At 46.8% G+C, this 21,539-nt stretch overlaps 1 protein-coding gene across 1 annotated transcript in view; it reads left to right on the top strand.

The window, feature by feature from the left end:
• The first annotated feature begins 5,419 nt into the window (after positions 1 to 5,419).
• The window catches only part of KLHL20 (kelch like family member 20), a 37,093-nt gene continuing 20,973 nt past the window's right edge, over positions 5,420 to 21,539 (top strand). Inside the window, exons 1-3 of the mRNA XM_028530639.2 lie at positions 5,420 to 5,572; positions 6,469 to 6,532; positions 15,253 to 15,826. Coding sequence (XP_028386440.1) covers positions 6,510 to 6,532; positions 15,253 to 15,826 — 597 coding nt within the window. The 5' untranslated portion in view covers positions 5,420 to 5,572; positions 6,469 to 6,509. The remainder of the gene's footprint in view (positions 5,573 to 6,468; positions 6,533 to 15,252; positions 15,827 to 21,539) is intronic.

The raw sequence follows: 21,539 nt of genomic DNA, 5'->3' as shown, positions 1-21,539 counted from the left end.
TTCTGCGGTCACCATGGCGACGACGCACCCGGCGCCGTAGCACCGCCCCTAGAGCGGCACTCCAGCCTGTGCGCGCAGGTCAAAATTGCAAGGTGCAGGAACGCGAGGGTGGGTGAAGCTGGTTGATTAAAATCGAAATGATTAGCATCTCTGTGTTGTGCAAGATGGTGTGAGGATTTTTTCCTTATCTTGTGCGTTTCCTGTAATATGTACTATATTTGTTTTACAATTTTAAAAATAAAATTTAGCTCTGGCTGGGGCTGCTCAGTGGATGGAGCAGGGGGCCTGCAAATCAAAGGGTCACCAGTTCGATTCCCAGTCAGGGCACATGCCTGGGCAGCCAGCCAGGTCCCCAGTACACAGCACGAGAGCTGCAACCGCACTCGATGTTTCTCTCCCTTTCTTTCTCCCTCCCCTTCCCATTCGCTAAAAATAAATAAGTAAAATCGTTTTTTAACTAATAAAATTTAAAAATAAAGTTGGAGTATTGGTAGCTGTCCCATCTTAGTCTTATCTTCAGCCTCTAAATGGAAGAATTTTCCAGAAATATAAGGATGCATTCTAAAAACTGCTAGAGCTTGTAATTATAATGGTCAGCTTAATTTTCCAGTGTATTAGACATCTTTATCCATGGCTTATGGTCACTGTCACCAACAAGTAGCATTTCCTGAAACCTCACAAGTGCCAGCTACGGCAGGAGTGGAAGGAACTGGGAAACTCACTCTCTTGATTCAGGAATTTAAGAGCCAAAACAGATGACTTTTTAAAAAGGGGGTAGGGATAGGGGTGGGACAGGGGTAGCAACACAAACCAGCAGAGAAGGGCCAAGCTTACCCAGAAATTACCTAAATGTTCACATGGATCAGAGTGAAGACAGAGAGTTGTGTTTGTTTTTTTAACTGAAGAGAAATGGTGAAGGAAAACACTCATTTCTTTACCATTTCTGCAAGAAAATCCTTATATATTTTAGAGGAGCTCACAACATTTGAGCTGAAGGCTGAGTAGCCTCGCTTTCAAATGAACATTTGGCCTAAAAAACAAGCAAAATATTACTACCATTCATCTGAATTTCCAAAATAAAAGAATTCAAGCCCTGGCTGGTATAGCTCAGTGGATTGAGCGTGGGCTGCTAACCAAAGCATCACAAGTTTGATTCCCAGTCAGGGCACATGCCTGGGTTGCAGGCCATGACCCCCAGCAACCACATATTGATGTTTCTCTCTCTCTCTCTCTTTCTCCCTCCCTTCCCTCTCTAAAAATAAATGAATAAAATCTTTAAAAAAAGAATTTGAAAATTTTTAAACTGTAATTATTAAATTTTTCTTATTCAAATAAGTTTTGGTAGTCAAAATTTTAGAGTTTGACATTACAGTGTCAACAAAGGGTGCTACCACAATCAAATGCCAACAGGAGTCCCCAGTCTGGGCTGTGGTTAAAAGAAGAAACTTCATTCAGGTAAACAGTTTACAGACCCGGGAAACCTGACCCCTTGTCAGGGAGACATAGCCTCCTGCAGAAACCAAAAGGTCGGGCCAATTTATATAAAGTTCCAGCCTGGTTTCCTGATTGATCCATCTTTATACAAATACAGAATCAAAATTGCACAATCTGATTGGCCCAAACAGCACTATCCTGATGGGTCAGCATCATGCATCTCGATTGGCCATTATGGAGCTACTCTGACTGGTCAGTATAAACGCAAATGAGGATATAGCTGCACACTTCTGATTGGATGGGGCAAATCTCATCCGTGGGTGGAAATAGATCAGGAACTCCTTTACCAGGGTTGAGTCAGGCGGTGGGAGCACAGTGCAGATATGGCATCTGAGTCTACAGCTTTTCCCTGCAATGCAGCGTGCGTGAGAGGCCTCTGTAAACTACTGCTGCTAGACTCCAGTTATGCATCTACCACAAGGAGTCCTTCTTAGCAGATATGCAAGAAATTCCTTCTCCAGGTCCACGACAGACAAGAACTGTAGTCGAGAAGCTTTGTCATCTTCTAGGTTGGTCCTGCAGTCACCATAAAACACACTTGCTTTACTAAGCACTCATTTCCTACTGAAGTTGGTGAAGGGGAAGACATTTTAGCTACTTCGCCTTCAGTATGTTCTATAGGGAACTGTTCTGTGTGGCGTGGGAAATGTAGCTCAGCCCCCACTTGGAAAATCCGGTGGGGAGTGGGTAGGCACACAGGACCCATGCTCACAGATAGGTTCTTCCGTGGGGAATCAGGCCTGCATTGTATGTAGGCTTCTCTGAGACTTACTTTTGCTAAAACTCCCTCACCCTGGATTGAGGCAGCAACTATTTACTGCATATCTTTAAAATGGCCCCCTAAAGTCTGTGCTAAACCTCCCAAGTATGGGGTATAATCAGTTCAACCACTTTTCCCCTTGATCTGCAAATTATTTCTCTTTGAAGTAATTAGCAACATTCTTTCCTTTGTTATCTGTAAAAGGTAATCACCTACGGCGAAACTGTGCATAGTAAATGAGGACCATCCTTGATGTAATGTGTCCAGAAAAGCAATACAAACCTGTCCAGGCAGGGGTCAGGGCCCTCTCTCTCACTCAGAGAGTGGCCATGCTGTCCCTTTTTCTTCACAGGACTGCCATAGTCCATGTGAATTTGTTCGTCACAGCCACAACACATGGACCCTGTGGGCTGGAGTCCACATCAATGTTCTCTTAAAGTATCAGAAGGAAATAAGGAAGCTATCTGCATGCTTAATATCAGTGAGCAATCAGTGAGCCCAGTTCTCTGTCGGTGTCTCCCACCATCAACATGCTCCACAGAGGGCAGCCACTCCTGAACTCATCAGTAATTCTGACTATTCCTTCCACTAGCGTCTTCCTAATTACTTTAATGTATCCTCTGGTCCCTCCCATGGAATATAACCATCTTGCAGATTTTCCAGGATTGCCTTGTAGAACTCTAGCTTGCTCACTTTTTTTGAGTTATTTAATCCCTTGTTCCATTGCCTTCCGTGGCAATCCTGGCATCTTTACTTCATTTCACGTGAGCCGTCACTCTTCATGCTTATGAAGCCATTCTAGCGCCACCTTTGCACCATCCCCTGAGATCCTTGTCAGGCGGTTAAATCCTGTATCCCAGGAGAGTGCTTCCAGATTAAGTCTCCCTTATCCAACCTTGTATTCTGAATACCCTGTGTGTACTCAACCAGATGTCTCCATCCCATATGTAAAGGTCCACTCTTTCCCAACTAGCACCCTGACCTTGGCATAGCAGACTTGCCGATGATGAGAACTTAATCTTGAGAACTAAACTTAATGAGGCTCTGCTGCTCTATAATTAAGTCCTGGACCTGGTCCTGGTCCTCAGCTTGTCCTGCCCTCCGGATGCAGAAGAGGAGAGCCTTTGCATTTGTTCCCTAGGAAATCCTTTGCTTTTCCTGCTTAGTGTCAAATAGCCATTTTATCAATCTGTTTCATTAACTAGCACCAAATAAGCTTAGCAACAGCCCACCCATATTTCTTCTACATTTCTCTAAACCTGATACGTTGTACCCACAAGAGCGTTTCCTCCCACCAGAATATGGTTCGCTGAGGGCAGAGCACCTCAGTCCTGCTTGGGGGACTGTGGGGAGGGGCCCTGCCAGCCACTGGCTGTCTCTGATTCTTCCTGATGTTATTGACAGGGAAGATGTGAATATCAAGGAGCCGTGGGCAAACTAATCTTCTTTGAGTCAGTGCAACCTTCCTAAAAATCCCTGCTGATCTCTCTATGTATTGCACCTTACCTTCGTTTTTTCTCCTTTTCATCCCCAGTGACTTTCCAAATGAGATGACTGACCCTCCCCTTATTCACTTACAGGCTGTATGAATCAGGGATAGAACTTTCTAAAGCCCTCTGCTCATGACCCTGTAAACACTTTCTGTGGATGTTATCTGGTGAAAAAACAAGTTGTGACAGTATAACCAGGGTGGGGGAGGTGGAAACTGGCCAGCAGATAGCCTGACTTTAGTTCAACTTCTTTTTGAGTCATCATCAGGGAAGTTGACTCTTAATAAATAAATTCATTTATGCCTCCCATCCATCTTGTACTATTTTTATGGTTTGGTATTTGCATTTAGACTTCTGATAGGTTTAGTTACCGTGGAGTATAAAGATCCCACTCCTTCACCCCAACAAGGACAACTCTGAAGGGCCATCCAGCTTCAGAGCTTCCATCAGAGTCTTTGGAGGCCTTTGTTGAGACTGCAAAGGAGTCCAACTTCTTATATGGAATGGATCCAACTTCATCTTTTTCCACATTTATATCAGCACCATTTATGCAACAGCCCAGATAGTCCCCAGATTTGAGCTATCACATTTACCACATACTAAATTTCCATGTTCCTAGGTCTTTTTCTGGATTTCCTACCCTGATCCTCATTATAATTTACTTCTCAAAACAATTTTATAGAAAAGGCATTATTTCCCTTTTACATAATGCTTAAGAGATGAAGAAATCTGACCAAGAACACAAAGCTAGTCAGTCCCAGGACTAGGATTTGAAACTGGGTGTCTGGACCTGAAGGCCATGCAATCCCCACTACAAGCTAATTATCAAAAGATAGTCCTCCCCTTTCAAAACCAAGTGGACAAACCTTTGTAGGTCCCATGTGTGGAACAGCTAAGGAAAATCTGGTTAAGTTCATTCTTAGCCTAGGATAGTTATTAGGAAATCAGCAACAGTCTTTCACTGATACTACTGAAAATGTATCCCCTAACCTATCACTTGTATGTTTTTAAATATATACTAAAAATCAGCTGGCTATGTGCTGTGGGGAAATGTCCTTTGCCCAAAGGACAAGTTGAAAGGCGCTCCCCCCACCCCACACCAATACTAAAGTAAGCTCACAGAAGTGTTCCGTTAAGTGTCTGGTGGTCGGTACTAAGTGGAAGGGCAAGCTGACATAACCTTAGGATCCTGAATGACACTTGAAAGAGGTCTTGAAAGCTAAAGTGCGGGAAACCAGGATGGTCGGGTACGTTTCTGGTTTGGTTGTGTGTCCTCAGCAGTTTGCACAGTAAATATATGTCAACTCCATGTATGCACGCGCCCGTCAATCATCCAACCCACATTTAGGAACAAGACTGTGCCAATAAATAAGAGACCGACCTGCTACAAATATATCAAAATTCCTAGCTTTCCGTGACTATTCCCATCTTTCTATTGCCATCTACTGGGGACAACAAGGAAGAAATGAGAAGGCTACAGCATTCAAATACTGCCAGTTCAGCGGCGAAGCCGCAAAGAGGTGACTCTCGGGATAAAAGGAACTGGACGCGAACTCCGGCAGTGCTACAGGTTATGCAAATTTCCAGCAAAGGGAACAGCTACTTCCTGAGCCGCGCCGGAACCTCTTGGCGGAATAAGTGCATTCCAGGAGGAACGCTTTAGAATCAGGACCACTTCCGGCCGCTGAACAGTGGGCGAGGGACCCGGAGGAAATAGCTGGAGGAGCGGCAGCGGACTGGCACTAGCGGCAGCCGAGGGGCAAGCGCAGAGGAGGCGGCGGGTGGCGGAGGCCGGGGAGGCTGCGGCCAAGGAAAAGTGTCAGAGCCGGTGAGTTAGGCGCCTTAGAGGAGAGACGGTGGAGAGCGTCCCGGCTCGCTGGGCGAATCTGTGGTCCCGAGTTGCCAAGTCGCCGGGTGGAGCTAGGGCCGAGCTTCGCCCGCCGCCTGTTAGGGGCGCAGAAGAGGGACTGTTGGGGCTCGGGGCTGGGGCTGGGGCTGGGGTTTGGGGCCGGGGCTGCTGCTGGGCCCCGCAGGGGCACCAGACTGCGCCGTGGTTGGCTGACAGCCCTACCCGGGAGCCTGGGGAAGCGCTGGGCGGTCCTGCCTGGGGGCTTTGGGCTTCTCTGGACAGCTTCTCCGGCCAGGGGCTGGAATTTGGGAGGCGCGTCCCATTTAACCATGGGTCGCTAGCGAGTGCTTGCCAAGGGGGTGGTGGGCATTGTTTTGAGGACAGGCAAGTGCTGGTAAAGAGCCAAGCTGCCCCGGCAGTCGGAAGCGGAGGTGTTTGTTTTTAAGGGCAAAATGCCCGCCATGCCTCTGTCACTTCTGGACAAGTTCATTGCTTTCCGATCTGTTTTAAACCAGCCCACCCCCTGTTCATGCTTGTCGTGTTAGTACTGCTGCGGGTATCCGGCGAGTGCTCTGTGGGTACACTTGACGGCGAGGTCAGCGTTGAATGTCTCCAAGCACTTTTCCAAGAGAGACAACACCCTAGCAATCGGGACTGTGGAGCGCGCTGCCCCTCACCTTCACTTAGAACCGGCTTAGCTTCCAGAGTGGGGATAGGCACCCTGAAGGTAACAGGTTAAGGGCACGGTCGTGCGTCTGCCAAAGGCCTGTGAAATAAGAGGACACGCTGTTGTCACTGAACGAAATGATTGTATAGAGATCGTTACCGGAAAGATCAGTAGTTTTTATTAAGTTACTGCTTTTCTGTTGCTTTAGGTTCGGCTTCAGAGTGTGGTCAAGGGGACTTTTCATGGTGCATGGAAGGCAAGCCAATGCGCAGGTAGGCGTTTAGGGAGAAAAACCTTTCGTTCCGTGGATCGAAATCCAGCATGTAATAATTCAGGGCTCCATTGAATTTAAAAGAAAAAAAAAGGTTTACAAATCTTACCAAAGTCTGCTTGGAACTAATGATTCGTGTTCTAAAATAAATCAAAAGTACTATCAGGAATTAGTCGCTTTTAAAATAAGGTAATATAGAGAGCTTAAATATCTAAAGAGTGCTATGAATTTTGTGTTGTTGTTAACATTTAAATTTTCCTTTTTGTGTAGTAATTTTCTATGATAAAGTGTGCTGTGATATATGGGTTTATTATAGTCTTCAATTCCCTGTAGAATGTAGAGGGTTCTGTTGCTATATAACTATTCAATATAATGATTACTTGTAGTACACTGTACCGAGTGTCTAATTATGGTTTTAGTTATTTCATTGATGTTCAGTAATACATTTGTTCTGTTAATTAAAAGAGCTGCATTGCAGGGGAGGTTGAGGAGTAAAAAAGAGTATTGGACATAACTTAGTCCATAAAAAAGTAGAACAGTGTGTGGGAAAATACAATGATAGGCCCTTCCAACCCTAAAATGTAATAATGGTTTTTTGCTCAATCTGTTCTAACAAATAGGACGTCAGTCCTTCTTGAAACAAAATCAGCCCAGTTCAATGTCTTCATTTTTTCAACTCATTTTACATTTAATTGAACTGTATTTAATCATTTTTTACTTAACATCAAAGATAAACAACTGTGGCAGGCCCTTTTAAGAAAAGAAACAGTTCATGTATAACTTAAAATCAGTGGCTAGAACCAGAACGATCTTTTCCCAGATCTGTCACTGGTTTTTTATTCACTCTGAGCAGTTCGCGTCTCTGTGCCCTGGCTTTCTGCTCTGATGTATGTGACCGGGATATTGGGAATTAGTGAGTGCTTGCACATGCTTTGAGATCTCCAGGTGAAAAGATGTTATGGATGTAACAAGTGCCATTACCTTAGTTGTGTCTTTTTCTATGATAGCAATATTTGACTGAAAGTACATGAAATTAACAACACATATTAATACTTGTCACTTCAGCTTTTAACAGGGTTGCAACAAAACAGATTGCTTTTCATCCTCAGCTGCCATAAATGTTATACCTTATGTAATTGCTAAAATAAGAGCTTATTATTCTTTAGAAAGAGAAGGCACAGCGTGGGAATGTTTTTATCAGTAATTTCTGTATAAAGTGTTCATTCAATTACTCACACCCATTTTTTTCTGCTTTATTACATAATACTGCCACTTATTCAAAATCATTTTGGAGAATTCTGGCACCATTAAGTTACAGCTCTTCCTTCATCACTGTCGCTTAGCCAAAGCCTGGCCTACACTTTGCTGTCTGGTTTTACTTTTATCTGATGCCTGCATGACGTCATGGTCACAGTGCCAAAGGGTACTTCCTTGTTGGGCTGCCATTCTTGCCACTGCAACCCAAAAGGCAGTCTCTGGAAAGTGAGGTTGAGTTTATACTTAGTTGCTATTGGAGAAGCTTTTATGTGGATACATATTCATTCTTGCTACTTGCGTGCGAACTCCTTGAGTCCCAAATGTCTGCTCTATCCTTGTGCCTCTGGAACCTAATAATCACTGAATAATTGTTTGAATGACTGAATGGTATCTGCAGCTATTTCCCCTGGGTGCAGGGGCTATGAACAAGAAAAGATTAAAAAATATTGTTAAGGGTATTCTAATGAATAAAGTTTTGTGAAATTAATTAACACTTTATTAGTAAAGCTCAGTTGCATTCCCTTATTTAACTAGCTGCCGTGTGTACATGGTATGTAATTTTAAAAAACAAAATAGGCTATTCAGTGAAAAAGAAGTCTCCCAGTGCTGACCCCAGCTCTCAGTTTTTCTCCCCAGGGGCAACCCCTGGAAGCAGTTCGTGTGCATCCTTTCACAGACATTGCAGTGTAGAGCCTGCCTTTATTAGGAATCAGTTTATTCTCTCACCAGACATGTGTATGGTGCCTGGTCTGTGCCTGCACGCTGCACACATGCCGGTGGCGTGATGGGAAGACGTGTAAGGGACACCACGACACAGCACGAACGGGATTCTAGGAGAGCGGTGAATGCAGAGGAGGGGATCTCTGCCCTGTGGAGAAGAGGAGAGCTCCACCGAGATGGTCATATTTGAGCTGGATCTTCTAGAAAGGAGAGGAGTTTGCTTTAAACTAAAATGTACTTTAAAAAGTAAGAATTTAAAGAAAAGCAATAAAAAAAGACACCATAAATAGAAAGAACAGTGTGCCGACAAACAGACAGCAAGACCTGAATGTGCATGGCATGTGGGGAATGGTAGGAATACCTGGGATGCGGAGTACCTGGGGGAGCCAAGGGGGAAGGGGCGGGAAGAGTCATGGAAAGTGAGGCTGCAGCCCTGGCAGGAAGAGTGTGGCTTTACCCTTCGGGCCTTTGAGGGCCATTGGACATTGTTACACAGATCGGATTCATTCTTTGGGCTGACATTTAGGAAGCAAGGGCAGGGGCTGGAAAGAGGGTAGAAATGATGGCAAAGAAACTAATTTAAAGGGGTTGTAGTAGCTTAGATGAACGCTGAGGACCTGAAACAGGTCCCTGGCAGTGGGCGCCGAGAGAAGAGGATGGGGTTGGGAGTTTAACAGTGAAATCAGGAGGGTTTGGTGAACAGCGTTCCAGCTAGGGACACGAGGCGTGGCCTTGACAAGAGAAAAAAGGTGGGAAGAGGAACAGGTGTCAGTAAGCCAAAACCAGATTCTCTTCACAGAGCTTATTATGCCTCGGAAACAGCCAGGTGAGACAGCCAGCACGTGATTGGAGTATGGGGCCCGGGAAGAAGAGCAGTTTGGGTTGGAGATTTTTTAAAAAAATGGTGAGTCATCAGTGCACAGAAGGTTCTAGAAGTTGTAGGTGTGAATGAGGGTAGAACAGAAAAGGAGGATGCTGATGACAGAACCCTGGGGAGCCCCAGGGGTACTTAACAGTGCAGCTGAAGATGAAATCCTACAAAGATTCAAGATGAGTAAGAAGCTTTAGGTCCTTTTTTTGCATCTAGAGTTTTATCAGTAATTTTCACTCATGGTGAAGATCAGATGAGCTTTTCTCCTTGAGTTTAACTTCGAAAGACAAAAAAAAATCTCATTCAGATTTCATATTGCTAAAATTTCCTATTTATCCTAGTCAGTCTAAAATGTTTACTTAGCAATAGTGGTGCAAGCTGCGCCGCCTGGTCGGGCCGTGCCTTGCTCAGCACCCCTCCTCCTTCCCTCCCTCCGCTACAGACACAGGAAGTTAAATATTACGCTTGAGAGCTTTATCTTTGCCTTTTGGGATGGCTGTGTGACACAGCTGCCAGTGAGATTGTTACCGAACAGACCTGGGGTGGGGGTGCGAATGATACGCTATTACTGAATGGGCCCACCCTTGTGCCCCAGGGGTCCCCCACCCCGTACTAGGTTCGCCTTGCTCACTGCCAGGGAAAGACGTCTCTCAGTGCCAGAGATTGGTGAAAAGGAAAGGGATTATTTATGTAAAGAGTTATACACACTTAAGATTAATGACTTAATGTCTTCACTGAGATTTCAAATTCCTTTAGAATACCCACAAACACATGGTCCTGCCTTCCCCCTCTGCCCAGTCCGGGGTACCGTATCTCAGAAAAAGAAATGGAAGTCCGTGGTTCTTCTCTGCCCGAGCTGCGTGGTCCCAAAAAGACACCGCACGGCTGCCACACTTGGGTTTAAATCCCAGCACCAGTCTTCCTCTGCCGCACCATTTCTGACTCCTCCCACAATTGGCCGCAGCTGCCAGCATTCCCGTATTTTCCCAGTTTTACTGGGCTGCCATAGTAAGTCTGGGCAGGCGTGGCCCTGTGGTGTGGAGCCAGTCATCTCCAAGTTCTTATGTAGGCTCTGTAACCAGGGGGAATCGCCTCCCAGTTACATCAGGGGTTGAAGCATGGCCACAGCTGTTTAATATATCTGCAAAACCAGTTAAAGGTTATAGATATGTGAAACTACCATTCTAGAGGTCATCTGCAAAAACTTGCTATTTGAAACAACTCTTAATGGCCCTGCTCCGTGTGTCCCATCCCCCAGCTCAGACTTGTGGGGGTGAGGACATCCTGTGTGTATATATTTTTTCCTAATGGTTCTTGGACACCCTGGGTTCAGGACCCCATTACAAATCCCTGTTTGGGGGCCCCCTTTACAAGATGTCGGGGAAGTTGCTGAGGGCTCTCTGAGAAAGGCTTTTGCTTTCCTGACGTTCAGGGAGAGCAGCTGGCTTGCGAGGCCTTTTTCCCTCCTCCGGCATCGTGCCGTGAGTGCAGGGCTGAGGCGCCCCGTGCTGACCCTCGCTTTACCCAAGGAGCAGTGGTAAGATGTCTTGAGGCTGAAGAGTCCGTGTCCTATTTTCAGATTAAGAGTCCACGGCCCGTCTTTGTGTTGTGGAATTAGGGATGGAGGTAGTGTCTAGTGGGTCCCCTTCTAGTAGGCAGAACTAGCACTTACAATAACAGAGATGCTATTTGTTCTAAGGATTTCTGTACCCAAACTGCTAGCTCTGTTCAGGTGTGTGTAGGACTCTAACTGAGGGTCAGATCAGCTGAAACTTTGGTCTAAGAACAAGCTGTTAGTTTCCATATTGAAACAAAATTTTTGAAGTCTTAAAGGAGTGATGCCCATTTAAACAGAAAACAGTTCTGAGCCAAGGAAAGATTCTGCAGGTTTTTGGACGAAGAGGTAAAATTGATTATAAGTGCTTCAGAAGCAGGGACTATGTTTTCTAAACTGTTCATTGTGCTTCATTTCAAATGATCATAGCCACTTGCAGAAAATGGCTGTCTTCACTGGGGAATGTCACTTTGGGAGCACAGGGTCTGAGGAGTGTGTGGCAGGGTAGCTCTGAAATGGGAAGTTGACTCACACATTTTGGGTAATTACTTAGGGAGGTACCAAACTTGTAATATTCCTTCGGTAAACATGAAAAATATGTATTTGATTTGCTCTTTGGCTTATGCTTCTTGTCTGCACGTGATGTGATTCTTGCCCCGACGATCAGTTTAGGAGACACCAGCACCCACGGGAATGACCCGTCCGTTTACCTTGCCCGCGTTTCCTTGACCCCTTAAATTCCTGTCGCTTTCACCGTCGCCCACTTGCAGCAGTTCATTCCTACTTGTTCTCAGTTAAACTCTCTGGCATCGTGAGCCCTAATAAGTTGCTTTCTGACCATGATCCCTTCAGGATCAGCGTGCCGCGGCCCCTTCTGTTCTCCGAGTCCACTTCCGCAGCCGCTTCGACCACGTTCGCACCGTCACTCACTCCCTCTTATGCCCGGGGCCTTTCCCAGCTGCAGGTCGGGGCAGACGTTCATCTTCTCCGGGCTGGGCTGCTGGTCACCGCTGGGTAAAGCCGCCGCCGGGGATTCGTGCTGCTGTGTCAAGTCTGTAATGTCTTTGGGGCCAGCAGCGTTGTTCAGCAATATGTCTGAGTCTCGGCCAGTGCTTACACGTCCCCCACAGCAGCTGTTTCACACCCTTACTCCTCCTTCTCGTGGCCCTGTTTCCACTCTGCTCACCGGCAGCAAGTGACCTGCCACTCCCAACTCCACAGGAAAAAAAATAGGGGCCATTGGGGTGAACCTCCCTGCACCCCTCCCAGGCCCTTCTTCTGACCCCCGAGGTCTGAGATCCAGCCCCCGGTTTTGGCTCTGCTGCTCCCACTCCTCAAGGCCCTCACACCATCATTTCCACTCTCTCTTTTTCTGGTTATATTTTTTTCTTTTGTTTTTGTTCTTTTTTCTTCATTTTTTTTAATTCTCCCCCTCAGTATATAGTTATTTTCGAGTCTTTACCTCTTCAAGCAGACACAGCACTGCCTGTCTCTCCTCCTCACAGCCAAAGCTCTTTTGAGAGGTGTTCCACGGTCCCTGTCTCTTCCTCCAACCTCCATCCACGCAGCTGCCGCAAATACCCGGGTTTTCACTGAGAGTTTGGGGATAAGGGAGGGGCCGGAAAGTTTTCTCACCTGCCTTGTTCTGCTAGATCACAGCCTGCCACTGTCTTAAAGCCTCCCTTCCCTTTCCCTTATAATTCTCTTTCTCCCCCTAAAACTTCCCCCCTTTCAAATTCCTGGTTTTGTGCCGAACAGTCTAGGTCCCTTTGTCACAGCCCTGACACCTCCGGAAGAGGGGTTCGAGACCAAATCCTCACAGATCTTCGGGCAGCTCGGCGTGTGGCGTGGCTTCACATAGGGCCCTGGTGGCGACTGGCCAACTGAGAGTCCAGGTCGTCCTACTGACGTTCAGAGTCTATTTCCGTTTCAGAACAAAGCAAACCTGAAAATACTGTGAACCAGACACTTCTAATTGTCTTTATCATCCCAAGGGGCCCTCACCTTGCCCTTTGGAATGAAAAGGTCTCTAAGTAAATGTTTAGAGAAGAGAATATAAATTGACAAATGTGGAAGGAGGGTGACAACTTATGAGGTTATTATAATATTCTAAAAGGTAAGGAGACCCTGGATTAGGGTGGGTCTAGTAGAGACATAGAAAAATGCTTGGATTCTAGGTATCACTTGGAGGGAGAAGGACAGGAGCTGCCGATGGGCTGGGTTGAGGTGCAGGAGGGAAGGGCGGGCTCCGACATTTCTAGCCTGAGCAACGGGAAGAAGAAAGTCGCCTTTTGCTGATCTGGGGAAGACTGGAGGAGAGCCACACGTGGAGGAAGGACGACAGTCAAGGGATCAGTTTCAGATGTATCCATGAATACAGTGCGTCTGAGCCCTGGCTGGTGTGGCCCACAGCCAAGTGATGCTTCTCTCCCTCTCTTCCTCCCTCCCTTTCCCCCTCCCTTCCCCTTTCTCAAAAAACAAATGCAATCTTGAGAGAGAGAGAGAGAGAGAAAGACACACACACACACACACTGAGTTTGAGTGATGGTGGGGCAGTCCTGTGGATGTGAATTCAGAAGTGACCCGAATTGGAGATAGGAATCCTTGAGCCATTCGCATACGGGTGATGGGAACTGCGAGGTTAAACGAGCCGCCCCCAGCATGTCTGTAGAGAGAGCAGAGAGGACGGAACTTTAGAGAATGGCCACATTCGAGAGAATTCCTTCCAAGTTTGTTAACCACACAGTTTATAAGGATCTAGAAATTACCCATTACTTAAAGTTAGAACCTATACAATACAATAATAATAGTTTTGGGGTTTTTTTTGGTATACTGTGTTATGCTTTTAAAAGAAGCAGGTATGTAGAAATTAGCTTCCATATTGTACTTAGGTGAAATAAAAAACTGCTTATATCTGATTTCAACAGTACCATCTTTACATACATAACTGAGGTCGCAACAGACATGCTTTAACTTCTAAGGGTTTTTGAATTGGTCTTGTCTTTAATGGTGGGTTTGTTTAAAGCTCAATGGTACCGCTGTTAACCACGTGGTTTGTTCTTTCAGCATCCACTGTATACAGGGCACCAGGGAGCACAGTGGTCAGAGCCTTCTTGATTGTACTTGTGTGGGGGTGACAAAAATTATCCTTTACCTGTTCAGCTCCATGCTCCAGTCTCTCACTCGTCAAGTGTACACAGTGCTGTTTCCTCCAGACGCCAGGAATTCCGAACAGTTTGCACTTTAGAACGCACAGCCGCCTCTGGGAGGAGGCCAAGCACAGAAAGATTGAACCTGAACTTACAAGTACTTTGGAAAAATGGGTTGCTATTGGAGAAAGGAAGGACCGTGTTCTTGGTTTTCAAGTGCATGCCTTTGAAATGCAAATGCACAGTTATTTACTATATATCCTCGCTTGTAAGGCACACAGTTGATTTCAACAGCCTTTTAGAATCGGGAATATTGTATTAAAGGCATGCAAAGCTTTCCTTACTAGCTGGCAATGCAGCACACACTACCCTGTAATTGATACCTCGGGACTGTTCAGTGTCACGGAGGTCTGTGCCCAGCTCGCCTCTCACTCACAAACTAGAGCCCACTGAGGTGTGTCTGGCCCCAAGCAGTTCTCTGTAGCATCCCGGTGACGCACTACTACTTCTTGTACCCCTGCTTGCGATTCGTTTTGTTTTCTACTTGTTTACAACCATTGCGATTGGCTGTATAAACTGTGAAAACCAGGCATCTGAGGATAAAAGAAATTTAGTACTGCATAAAGTTAACCTTTGGACTGTGGCCTGTTTTCCTGCTGATCTTTTCATGCCACATGAACTATATTTTCTAAATTTTGTGCCGAACTTTAGAACAGTTTAAAATATCACCCAGTGATAAGAAGTAAACATTTATATGTTTTAGGAAAATGACAACTATCAAGATCTTGGCTAAACCGGGTTAAGGAATTTAAGTCCAAAGATCATAATTTAGAAATGTCTCTCATAAGTGTTTATTACCGGGCTGGGGGCAGTTGTGCGAGGCAGGGCCTGGTCTAGCCAGAGTGCTGCCGAGACGGGGGAGAGCTGCCCTTGGCCTTCAGGGAGTGCACGGTGACGGTGCTCTGGTTTGAGGCCAACACTCTCCATTCCTCAGGGGACTTTCGGGGAGTTTGCGAGTTCAAGAAGTCTTAGAAAAGGAGCTCTTTGGGGTTAATCTGTCTTTCTGTTACCTGCAGGTTTCCCTGGCTCTTGACTTGCGAACACCTTCCTGCAGGAGTGAGCTTCTAATAAAACTGCCGTCTTCTCCCTCTCCCTGACCCTCCCTGCAGGTGTACCAGCATTCGACCAGGAGAGACTGGAATGGATGTGACAAGCCGCTGCACCCTTGGAGACCCCAACAAACTGCCCGAAGGGGTTCCCCAGCCCGCCCGCATGCCCTATATCTCCGACAAGCACCCTCGACAAACCCTGGAAGTGATTAACCTGCTGAGGAAGCACCGGGAGCTGTGCGACGTGGTCCTGGTGGTGGGCGCCAAGAAGATCTATGCCCACCGAGTCATTTTGTCGGCCTGCAGCCCCTACTTCCGAGCGATGTTCACGGGGGAGCTGGCAGAGAGCCGGCAGACAGAGGTAGTGATCCGGGACATAGACGAGAGGGCCATGGAGCTGCTGATTGACTTTGCGTATACCTCCCAGATCACCGTGGAGGAGGGCAACGTCCAGACCCTCCTCCCAGCCGCATGCCTCCTCCAGCTGGCGGAAATCCAGGAAGCCTGCTGTGAGTTCTTAAAGAGACAGCTAGACCCTTCTAACTGCCTTGGTATTCGGGCCTTTGCGGACACACACTCGTGCCGTGAGTTGCTGCGGATAGCAGACAAGTTCACTCAGCACAACTTCCAAGAGGTGAGTTGCACGGGGTGGTTTGAGTGCGTTCTCAGTGTGCTTGCCAGAGAAGCCACGGGGGTTCGCTCTGACAACTCACTCACGCACACGTGCCCGGTCGGGCTTTCACTGCCGATTCTAACTCATAGTGTTAAAGAAAAAAGTTGTTACAAATTATAAACCTGGTGTTTATGTTAGAGTCCAATTTTGTGTTTATCAGCAGAAGTTCAAGTTTAGGGGTTGGCTGCCCCTAGTCACATTCACAGAAGGCTAGTTTGTAAGCCCAAGCACAGTTTGTTCATTGACAGGGGGACGTGTGTCTGGTGGGATAGCTGGCACCAGTCGTTGACGTGAAGCATGTCCCCCCGATTACGGAGATTATTCCGCAGAATAAATTACGGGTCAGAGGTTATTTGGTGACTAATCAGAGAAAATGAAATTAGATATCATCAAAAGAAGTTTTCATTAAACCTGTTAGTTTTCATTTATTCATTCATTTAATAAATATTTGTAAAGCTGCTGTATTTCAGCCACTTGCTCGGGAACAAAGGCCGCTACAGTAGGGCACCAGACCCCACAGTGTCTGTTTTCGTGACGCTCCTAGTCCAGCGGGGAGGACAGCACTGACCACGCCGTTGCACAGATCAGTCAGTGCGGACACAGGCACACGCGCCAGAGACGCGGCCCTGGGCGACCCCGCAGTGCATCACAGAGGTTTAACTTTGGTTCTTGAGCAGCTCGTGCAAAATTCTGAGACAAGAAGAAGCAGGGCTTGTTTGAGGACTAGACACAAACCTAGTGAGACTCAGTAACAGGGAGGGAGTCATGTAATGATTTCACAGAAGGAACAGAGCCAGGCTGCACTGGAGTTAACGGACCATGTTAGGAATTTGAGACTTAACCATTGAAGTGTTTTGAAAAAGAAAAGACATGGTCCATTTTATACTTCAATATTACCCTTCTGTTCCGGGATAACCTCAGTGGATCAAAGACTTAAACATACAGAATGACACCATGAAAACATCAAACAGCATGGAGTAACTCCTTTCTCGTCGTGAAGCAAAGAAGGCCTAATTGACTAACCCCGAAGGCATGGAAGAAAATAGTGATGGATTTGACTGTCTAAAAAATTTCTGCATGGCAAAAACAAAACAATAATAAATCAAAGACACACTGGGGCAAAATGTTTACAATTTATATCACAGGCAATAATCTCCTTAATGCCCCATGGCCTGCTGTTGGTCAGCAAACAAGAAGTTCAGATTGCCCTTAAACAGGTGAAAATCTGCTTGGGCTTGCTCACATGAACTGAAACATGGAGTACAACTACAAAGGAGAGTACTCCTTTGTATCTATTGGATTGTAAGTCTCCGGAAGTTTGATTGCACCCTGTTGACAAGCCCATGGAGAAAACAGCTACGTTGCTAGAGTGAGTGTAGAGTGACGCAGCCCTTTGAAAGGACATTTGGCAGCGTCTATCAGAGTGACACACTTCCCGCGCACAGCCGACTCAGCAGTCCCGTTTCTGGGAATCCGTGCTGCAGACGTGCGGGAGGGGAGCCGCTGGAGGTGGCGACGTCACGGGTTCAACTTGGATGCATTCAGTTCTAGACTCTGGTGAGGCGCTGAGCAGGCCACTGGAGTCTGCACGTCTTAGAAACGAGATTGGGATTAAAATTAGGAGGCATCAACATAGTAATTAAGTCACTGTAATTAAACTGTGGCTTAACCTTTTTGGGCAGGATAGAATCCAGAAGCCATGAAAGAAAAGATTGATACATTTGCATAAAAGTTTTAAACTTTTTAATAACAAAAGCACCATAAACAAGGTAAAAAAATCTGTGTCCATGAAATGACCTCGGGGGGAGAAAGAAGAACAGAGCCCAGAGGTTTTCCAGCGTTGAAGGGTGGTTGGCTAAAGAGCAGCTGGCAGAGGGAACTGGGGATAAACAGAAAGCTCGGCGCGTGGGATCACGAAATGCACAGGAGGGGATTATTTTAAGAAAGGAAATGTATATATTTACAAAAACTGACTCGGGAAGAAACAAAACCGGGGTAACCCTCTGTCTGTGGAAGGAGTTACCCCAGTAGTGTGGGGCTTGAAATTCAGCTCTCCTGTCAGCTCCCGTGTGAGAAAGCAGACACTTTGGTCATCATTTTCTTACCTGGTCGTCTGGCTCAAGGGTCGACTCCAGAGCCAGATTTGCCCGAGTGGTAGATCATTAATATCTTTTCTTGTTTGTGGAAAGGAGAAGCGACACTTTAGCCATGCGTTGTTTATCAGACGTAGTTTTACTCTTCGTCCTTAGCGCTAGACAAATACTTTCTCACACACACTCTCACGTCCTCTTGCTGTCTGACGGGCCCAGGGGGTGGCGCCGCTGTCAGCAGCCCGGTTCGCTCAGGAACTCAAACTGGGCGGTCACTGGGACTTAGCACGTGGTTTGTAACCACCGAGCCGGGGAAACAGTGATGCTCTGCCAAGTCCACAAAGAGCGTTGAGGCTCCACAGAGCCTTCCTCCACAGAGATCCGCACGGCCTTGCTTGCACTCGAGTGAGAAACCAGAGGGAAAAGAACTTGAGAGGAACGCAGGATGCAGCGTGGCTCAAATCCTGCACGCTGTGATGGCCGCACCCTGAGTTTGGGGGTGGGCCCCACATTTGGCTCTGGACTTTCTCGCCCCCAACACAGGGTTGCCAGATCAAATACAGGGGGTCTGGTTAAATTCAAATTTCAGATAAACAGCAAATAATGTTCATTGTACCTATGTCCTATATTTTTATTCGCTAAATCTGACAGCCTCGCTGCAGAGGGTAGTATAATGCAGTCTAAATCTAGTCTAGCGTAATGCAGCATAATTCTAGCTTCCCAGCCACCTGGCTGAGCAACTCAGCTCTAAGTCAGAGGTCACCTATTTCACGTCCTGAACCCTGGGAAGTTTCTCACGTGGATGATTTGAAACCTTTTGCCATAAAAATTAAAGTGTTCATTAGTATTTTCCACTATAACTGACCTTATGGCCCTAAACTGTTTTATTTTGGGATGTACATTTTTTTTCTTATGTGCTTGGGAAAACATTCTTAATCAAATACTCAGATTGCTATGGCTTATCTCATATCCTGGTAAATATTCTGACTTTTTGATGAGCATGAAAATAACCTCATCCCAAGAGAATACCTCACCTGCATCAGAGGCCACACGCTAGGAGTGTGAGCTCTTCACCGCATCCTTCCTGCACTCAGGGGCAGCCCTCGAGCACAGTGTTCTGCAGGAGAGACACACCACAGGGAGGGCAGCCCCTCCTGCATTGCGCCCTGCCCCCCTGTGCCACACAGCCACGGCAGGGTCTGTGAGCTCTCGGGATCTGTGGCTGACACGTGCAACAGGGTGATACCTGTAAGGTTTTCTTAGACCCCGCCGAGGAAATAAACAGCCAATTTGCCATGGAAACAGGCAGATGAGCTTTACTTTGGAAGTTTGTGCTTCTGGGCGCCGTTTTCTCCTCCCAGAGAAAGGGCTAAGAAAAGACCTCGCAGGAGAAGGGAAAGGGTGGGAGTTTTATATTAGTTCTTGGTGAACAAAGAAGCAACGTATCATTGGTGGTTCCTGGTCTGACGTCAACCACCTCTTGCAGGTCAGAGTTCAGTTGCCATATTACTTGTAGTCCAAAAGCTATAATTGTAATTAGGTTCCCAATGGTCCTACCCCGCCCATCCTGACGTGCTGACATCTTTCTGATAGGATAAGGGGCAAGGGACGAGGTGGTCTAATCTGGCTTCTTCCGGCTGTCAGAATGGGCGTAGAGGGGAGGGGCGAGAGGTCAGCCGTCAGGGATGGGGGGAGTAGTATTGGGCCTGAAGCAGCATCTGGTTGAAGGTAACCCGGGAAGCTTCACGAATTTTCCTGGAGAAACTTCAGGAAACAGGCCAAACATTAATAGTATGCAGATTATTATGACTGGCCCTAGGACCGGGGCCAGGGTGGTAAAGAGTAAAGAATGTCACCACGGGGTTATTGTTTTGAGAAAGGCAGGGTCTTGGTGTAATTTGTCCCTGAGATCCTGTAGGGTATTGACATTTCCCTCTACTAGGCCGCTTTCATTTATATAGAAGCAGCAATGTCCCTGCAGAAAGACATGTCCCTCCTTTTTCTGCTGTTAGTAGGTCCAGGGCTCTGCAATTCTGGAGGGCAACCTGGGCTACCGAGGTGATCTGTCTCTGCAAAGATGCTAGAGAGGTGGCAGAGGCATCCAGGGCCTGCTTCAACTCAGCCTGTAGTTAGCAAGTGGCTTGGAGACTGTGTGCTAACCCAGCGCTGCCTACCCCAGCTGCTAGCAGGGTTGAGAAGGTTATACCTGCTACTATGAGCAGGAAGACTGGCCCGTTTTTCTCTATGCCTGGTTAGTTTGTCCCTCAGCTTCCCCTCTCCATAAAGCATAAGCTGTGGGGTCAGCACGGTCAGGAAGCAGGGGAAGGCAGAGGTGGAGTTAATGCTCCACAGCAGCATTCCATTGCACCAAAAAAAATGTACCGGGGGGCTGGTGGTGGCTCCTGATATGGGAATAGTTTGGTTGCAGGGGGAGGTGCTATCAGTGGCATGACATACCTGCAGCTGGTATACAGGATCTTAGAGAAGAGGTACATCCTTTAAGAGGAAAGGTGTGGGGGGGTCAGTGACATTGAGAGGAGTAGGGATAGGGACCGCTGCGATGGGAGAACGGTCGAGATAAGCACGTAAGAAACAGTAACATTTCCTACATCAGTAAGGTTTAGGAGGGAAATATCTTGACGTAGGGTTTTAATCCAGGGACCTGGAATAAGAGCTTGGTATATTTCAATGGAACTCTGCGGATGTGAATAAGAGAGGCTTTGGTACAGTTTTCCCTTCACTCCCTGCTCCCACTTGGAGTCCCATGGGTCATAAATAGCAAAGTGCCAAGGCTGGAGAGTACTCCATTCATGGCATTTGCAATAGTAGTAGGGGCAGCCTTCCATGTGTGTCTAGCCAGAGTTTGCAGTTACTACCCATCTGATCATAGAGGAAGCAGAGAGCATGCCATCCGTACGGGGCAGTCCAGCTGTCTAGCCCTTTAAAGCTACTTTTGGAAACAGAGAGAAGGATGGGCGTAGAGCAACCGGAGGGAGGGCAATCCGCGGGAGCGACTGGGTGAGAAACCACCCGCTCATCTTTGTTACAGGTCTTACGTACGAAGAATCTCCAAGTGTATTTGCTTTGTAGTTTGGGAGTGGTCTCTGACAGGCATGGGTGAGCGAGGAGGAGCTGTAGAAACCTAATCGGGAGAACCTGGTGTTCGAGTAAAGCAGACTCAGCTATTTCCTATGAGCTGCGCTGATCACTTTTCTGAGGCAGGGGCCGGCTTAAGGCAGATTTGGACTGGTTGGGCAGTGCTGGCCCGGCCAGGAACCCGAGTTCCAAACTAAGGGATTTACTTTTTGTAAAATCTGCTTTGGGATATTATTTTCCTTCTTGTCTTTACAAGCTAGCATAATTATAAGGACCTTATCTGAGACCTCCTGAAACTTTAAAATAGTTTCCAGTCTGGCCAAGTTTTGTCCTAGCAGTGGTATAGGGCATTGTGGAATAATCAGAAAAGGGTGTTTAAAAATCTGGCTTTCAAACTGACAAGTGATAGGGGGTGTGTTGGAGTTCCATCAGCCCCCATGACCGAGATCTGGGAAGGGGTAAGGGGACCAGAATGTGATGGCAAGACT

This window comes from Phyllostomus discolor, chromosome 14 (genome assembly GCF_004126475.2).
Source record: "Phyllostomus discolor isolate MPI-MPIP mPhyDis1 chromosome 14, mPhyDis1.pri.v3, whole genome shotgun sequence".
Taxonomy (NCBI): domain Eukaryota; kingdom Metazoa; phylum Chordata; class Mammalia; order Chiroptera; family Phyllostomidae; genus Phyllostomus; species Phyllostomus discolor.
This window is presented reverse-complemented; position numbering and strand designations above follow the sequence as displayed.